At 31.7% G+C, this 6,626-nt stretch overlaps 1 protein-coding gene across 1 annotated transcript; it reads right to left on the bottom strand.

The window, feature by feature from the left end:
• Positions 3,582 to 6,339, bottom strand: LOC107637662. Its single transcript, XM_016341038.2, has 3 exons — positions 5,979 to 6,339; positions 4,255 to 4,733; positions 3,582 to 4,180 (listed from the first exon to the last, which is right to left on the bottom strand). Exons 2-3 carry the CDS (start codon positions 4,725 to 4,727, stop codon positions 4,135 to 4,137), a joined length of 519 nt encoding a protein of 172 aa, XP_016196524.1. The 5' UTR covers positions 4,728 to 4,733; positions 5,979 to 6,339; the 3' UTR covers positions 3,582 to 4,134.

Here is a 6,626-nt window from a genome sequence, read left to right as displayed (position 1 = left end):
CACAATATACTATTCTGATGCATGATCTCTAACAACCTTTAATCCACAATGACAGCCATTAACACAAGATACAAAGTTAGAAATTGCTGGTAGGTTCTCTAATTCCTCCCAAATAACCTTCAATTTAGTGAAGTAGGAGGTTACAGAGGAATCACTTTGCCTGATTGCTTAGAATTCTTCTTTTAGCTCTCCAACTCTGAAAATATCTCCTTGAGAGTATCGATTCTTCAAGTCATTCCATAGTTTGGTGTCAAACTAATCCACATTATACTTTTGGCAATTTCAGAACTAAGAGAGAAATTGATCCACGAGGGCAGAAAATTGTTGCACTTGTCGAAGCCTTGAACAAAGGATCTTGTACATTCACAATAGATCTATCCAAAAACTTAACCTTGTTCTTCGATTAGAGCGCTCTTCACATGTCATGTACCATTAATAATAATTCTAAGATGTGAGTTGAAGAAAAATATAAGGAGTTATAGGATTTTGACCTGAATGAAGGAAGTATGGGTTAATTGATTCTGAGAATGGAGAGGAACTTGATATGTTGATTTGAACTTGAAATTGAGAAAACTGACGCATGAACACAGTAAATGTTTAAAGTTTGGAACGAAATTCAATGAATTATTCATGTTAGAACTGTTTTTTACATTAGTCATTGATGGATTGTAGGGTCTGATACATGAATTGTAGGCTCTGATACCATGTCGAAAATGTATCAGCCTTGTACAACAAGTAAGATGAGAAATAGATTATGAAGTAAAGAAGAACTTGTGAATTAGCTCTAAAATATCATTGAGAAAAACAAATGAGATGAGAAAAGAATGAAATTGAGATTGAGAGAGAAAAAGAATGAGAGATAAATAATTAATATTCTCTATTAATTGAATAAACCATATATGTTGTACATGATAGCTATTTAGTATATATATCTGTACAGTGAGAAAGAAGATAAATAACTAACTTCCTAACAAATGCGGATATGAATTAACCAACTTGTCGGATGGACTAACTAACTAACAATTACTCTAACAAGTTTCTGTATTTAGTATTTAGTTACATTTCAACTTTATTTCAGTTTAATTTGTAAACAATCTGTATCATATTACATACACTATGATAAATGTACGACATCTATTGCTGCAATAAAATTGACATCTTTATTGTTGAGTTTATATGAAAAGCAAAAAAAGAAAAATAGAAAAAAACAGTAAAATATATTTTTTAATCTAATATTTGAAAAAGATTTTAAAATATCTCGAATTTTTTAATTTATATAAACTTTATTTTTAATGTTTTTGGTAATTTCCAATTATACTATTCCTACATCGCTGGATTTATCAACGATGAAATTGATTTTTTTTAACGACTTACTGATGAACTAAGAATTCTTTCATACTATATATTTGATAAATGTTTTATGTTAAGGATTTTCTTATGCGTAGGATTTTCTCATATTATTTTAGGGTAGCATTAGTCAGGGGCGGAGATACATACTTCTAAAGGGGGCAATGCCCCCCTCCCCCTTTTTTTATTTCCCAGCCCTCCTCCCTTTTTGTTCGTACATTTTTCCAGCCCCCCTTTAATTCATACAAAAAAAACCAGCCCAATAGCCCATTCTCTGCCCCCCTTTTTTTATTTCCCAGCCCCCTCCCTTTTTGTTCGTACACTTTCTCAGTCTCCCTTTTTTGTTCGTACACTTCCCACTTTCACTTTGCAGGTAACAACTTTTTCTATTATTCTTCTTCTTTATCTCTTTAATCTTCTTTTCTTTTACCTCTTTGACTCTTTTTTTTTTGCAGATTAAAAAAAAGATAGTAGTTCAACAAGTGGTTCTTCATTCTGCTTTCTCAAAAAATGTTCTATTTTTATTCTTTTTTATTTCAAGAAAATTATTGAACGAATAATAAAGACACATAGTGATACAAAAATAAAACAAATAAATTGTATTTAATCTAGCATTGTAATTTTTTTATGTTTTTTTTATTATTTTTCTGTTATTTATTTTTTTTTATTAGTTAACTATTTGATTACAATTTTATATTATTTATACTACAATGTTAGTATTATTGTTCTGAATTTTAATATCTTATTTTGAATTGAAATATAATTTTTATATTTTATAAAGATTTAGATTGTAATTTACACTTTTTGCTAAATATATTTTTAATTATAGAAACTTATTTGGCCATTTGAATTATGAGTAAGTTCAAAACCATTGATACATTTTTTAACAGAAAAGATCAAGAGAATGAAGATGGTTCTACTATTACTACTCCAATACTTGAGGGATCATCAAATTTCATTACTTCAAGTTCTCCATTGAATAGCTCAAAGCGTCCACGACTTCTTCCAAATCAACTAGATATTTTTCATTTGAAAAGAGATCCTGGAATGCGACCAATGATTTGGAAGTTTCCTCCAAATCAAAGAGATGAAATCCGTCGGGCTTATATTAAAGTTAGGCCAAATCAACCCATTCTTGATAATTATCCATTTTCTGGTGATAAAAGTCATCGTCGCTTTCAATCTTCATGGTTTAAATTGTTCCCATCTTGGTTAGAATATTCTATAGAAAATGATGCTATATATTGTTTTTCATGTTTTCTTTTTGCTAAGGAACCTTCAATCAACACGGGTTCAAATGCTTTTATTGAGAATGGTTTCAGGAATTGGAAGAAACACTACAAGAATTTGGCCGATTAGCTACTACAAAAAGAGTCGTAAAATCATCGCTAATCTGACACAAAATATAATTTGTGGCAGATTAGCTACCGACTAGCAACTAATGGTTTCCTTACTAATTACAAGTCGCAGATCAGTGACGCAAACACAACAGTCGCTAATTCATCGGAAAGTTTTTTAGCTACCGAATAAATAGTCGCAAATCAATCACTAAAGTAAAAGCTAATTCCGTAGAAGAAATGGACTATACGGTAGTCGCTAATTAGCGATAAACTCTACTGCAGCAGATTCATCACTAAATACAAGCTAACTGCGTAGACAAAATGGGATGGTTGGTTGACGCTAATTAGCGAGGAATTTTTTCGAACCTAACTCGTCGCAAGTTTTCCGCTAATATGGTCGCAAATCTGTCACATTGTGTAGCAAATCTATAGCTAATATTTGAAAATCCTTAATCAAATTTGTAGGAATTTTGTCGCTAAACCAAAGCTATTCGAAATTATAAAGTAGAGTTATGAAATAGTCGCTAATTTGCTAAAAAATAATATGTAGTCAATTAGTTGCAATATTATCGCAAAATGTCATCGCAAATTTCTTTTAAAATAGTAACAAATCGATAGGTATCTCACAATTGTTTCAGTCGCAATAGAGTCTTTAATTTGTCACCATCATCAACAGCGAGTATGTCGCTAATTTTACTAGAATATCAGTTAGAATTCCAATTTTTTCGTTATACTAAAATAAACATCATATTATTTTTTATTTTATTATTGAAATGAAAGATTATAATGCATAAAAATAAAATTAGTTCATAAAAATTATACATGTTTAAAAAAAAATCAAACCCAACATATTTATTAAAATAAAAGTCTAATGCAACATCTCCAACATAAATACTTCACAAATAAAATACCAAAACAAGTTAAATCTAACAGTAACTATAAAAATCAATCCAAATAATTATTTATTAACTAAGTAAACTACCAATAAAAGTAAGCCAACTTCTATAAAAACTGAAAATGAAACAAATTTCCTAATCAATTGTCTATCAAACAAATAAACTACGATAATAAACTAAGCTTAACAAAATGCATTAACATAAGCCACCTAATCAAATATTATTCCCAGCAAAATCACTCTACTGATTCTTCTCTTGGGGGAATCCTAGAATCTTAGAAAGAAGAGACAGTAAATTACTCTGTATAGCTTCATTTACAATACTATGCAAGACTGCATTTATAGCACTAGGCAATGCTTCTTTAATAGCCTCAGTGATGTCTGTTTGTGAAACTGACTTGACTGTAGAAACACCTGTACCTTCAGGTAATGGCACATCTCTATGATCATGAATACCAATATCCAGACTGCGGCCTAACCCATGAACTCGTCCTTTCTTGTTGGTTCCTACAACTTCTGTCCACACGTTAGGATCAACTTCAGGTTGATCTATTAAATCTTCTCCATATTTTTGTGATATTGCCTCTCCATATGAGTCCTACAGCAGAAAAATAATGACATATTATTAAGAAAACTAAAACTAAATTATACTACAAAATTAGAGACACTTACAATAATTTTCTTGGATACTTCAGAAACATATTCTCCACTTTTTTTCTTATGAACATCATCATATACTTCAACGCGGATGGATTCGGATCCTCTTCTAAACCTTCCACTACGTTTAAGTTATCACCTACAGCATCAATAACCATGTCTACATATGGATTTGTATTCTCCTCTTCATGTTCTTGGGTAACATTTGTTGCGTCCTGTTCAACCCATCTTTCCTTACCATGAGCAGTCCAGTTTATATAACCCTCCATAAACCCACGATCACATAAATGCTTTTCGACCCAGAATATTTTATCCTTAAGCCTGTTCTTACATTTTGTGCATGGACAAAGAATGTGACCTAAACTATCAATGTCTGTCGGATTTCTTTCTACAAAATCTATGAATTCCACAACACCTTTCTTAAATTTCTCGCTTAGATAACCAGTGCAATCTTGCCTTCGTGACATCCAACTTCTATTGGGCGCCATGATTATCTGAACTAAGGTTTCATTTTAGTTGTAATACCAATGGTTAACATGCATATAAATGGACATAGTCTCGTGTATATTTTTTCCTAAATTTCATTAATATATTTTTATTCACAATCACACTAAATAACCCTTTCTACAAGTTATAAAGTAACAAACATAATACATTCAATTTGAAAATAAAGATATAAATCATAAAAAGATATTATACAAAGCTTGAAGAAAATAATCATAAACAATTTGAAGCATTAGAAAAACCAAAAATAATTGGGTATCATTAATCTCATGTCAAGAACTTCAAGTCACGAGGTTGAAAAGTATGGAGATATACCGGGTTCAATAAAAAAAAATATCAATAACATGGTTAGGATTCTAGCACAAAATTTTCAATAACAAATGTGGAAAGTGAGCGTGTGGTAGTGATCCACTAAGTTAGCTGGATTTAAATTAGGGAATGAAAGTTTGAGATAAGTACAAGTATATATGCCTTATTGAAAATCAAGATAATATCTCTAGAACATTAAGGAATATCATATGTGATCTCTTAGAATTAATATTGATATTTATTGTTATTATTTGCTTATTTGATTAGGATTACGGCTTCCCTATCCTGTTATCATAAATATCAAATCATCCAATTTTTTTTAAGGAAGTACAAATGAACATGAACCAATTCAAAATGAAGCAGTAGAGTAGTAGACTTATACAATTGAAGAACCCCAGTTACTTAAAAATAGGTAAAAAAAAATCAAAGAAACACAATTTTAAGTGATCATTTCAGAACAGCAACAAGTTAAAGGTTCCAGTAACAAATTTCTCATTCACACATTCAACTTTTAGCAATAAATCCAACTTTGAACAAAAAAATCAAAGTGCATTCAAGTTCAATCAATAATAAATTCTTTCAGCAATGAACAATTTTAAGTGATCATTCCAGAAAAGCAAAAAATTCAAGGTTTCGGTAGCAAATTTCAACCACACATTCCACTTTCAGCAACAAATTCAACTTTCAACAACAAAATCAAAGTGCTTTCAAGTTCAATCAGTAACAAATTCTTTCAGCAATTAACAAATTCAACTGACCATTTCAGATAAGCAAAAAATTCAAGGTTCCAGTAACAAATTTCAGCCACACATTCAATTTTCAGCAACAAATTCATCTTTCGACAACAAAATCAAAGCACATTCAAGCTCAATCAGTAAAGTGATCATTTCAGAACAGAAAGAAATGAGAAATTAATTGGAACTCACCAAATTGGGTTGTGCGAAGGAACCTGAGGCGAGGCTCAAAGTAAGAAGATGAATGAAGACAAGCCCACCTGCTACCTCCGTTGTCGGCAACAACGAGCGCAGGGAAGGCGCACTTCTGAGTACGAGAGGATGACGAGACAGAGTGCGACCCCAGGACCTACTGCTTCTTCCGCGGTGACGATGATGGGGAATAAGCGACTGGATGCAAGACAATGATGGTGAAGTGAGCTGGCCAACTGGCTTGACGACCGAAGCAAGAAGATGACAACGAGCGCGGTGACTGATCTTGAGAGAGTGAGGACACAGAGCGATCGAAGATAATAATGGCGTGAGAGAGACGTTGGGGGTTCAGGGTTGGTGGTCATTCAGCTTAGGAAGGGGACTTGGGACGACACCGTTTATGCCCCTTTTTGTTTCCTAATATTTTTTTTTTTAAATTTTTAAATTATTATTGATTATGCAAAGTATTTTAATAAAACCATCAAATTTATTCGAATTATGCACGACGAGAAATGCATGTAAATCGAAATAAGTAAATTCGATTTACAAAACCATCAAATCGAATCAAATGGTTTCGATTTACGTTGGGCATGAAATCCGTTACCTAAATCGAATCTTGTTAATTTGATTTAAACGTTGTTAGAAATC

Source organism: Arachis ipaensis, chromosome B04 (assembly GCF_000816755.2).
Source record: "Arachis ipaensis cultivar K30076 chromosome B04, Araip1.1, whole genome shotgun sequence".
Classification (NCBI taxonomy): Eukaryota; Viridiplantae; Streptophyta; class Magnoliopsida; order Fabales; family Fabaceae; genus Arachis; species Arachis ipaensis.
The sequence above is the reverse complement of the archived record's forward strand: the minus strand, read 5'-3'. Positions and strand labels throughout refer to the sequence as shown.

Bases quoted from the DNA above. Each gene is read 5' to 3' on its own strand.
- LOC107637662 (XM_016341038.2), bottom strand. From the start codon at position 4,727: ATGGCGCCCAATAGAAGTTGGATGTCACGAAGGCAAGATTGCACTGGT. The intron at 4,181-4,254 runs GTAAGTGTCTCT...TTTCTGCTGTAG, and splicing joins AAGTATCCAAGAAAATTATT to GACTCATATGGAGAGGCAAT.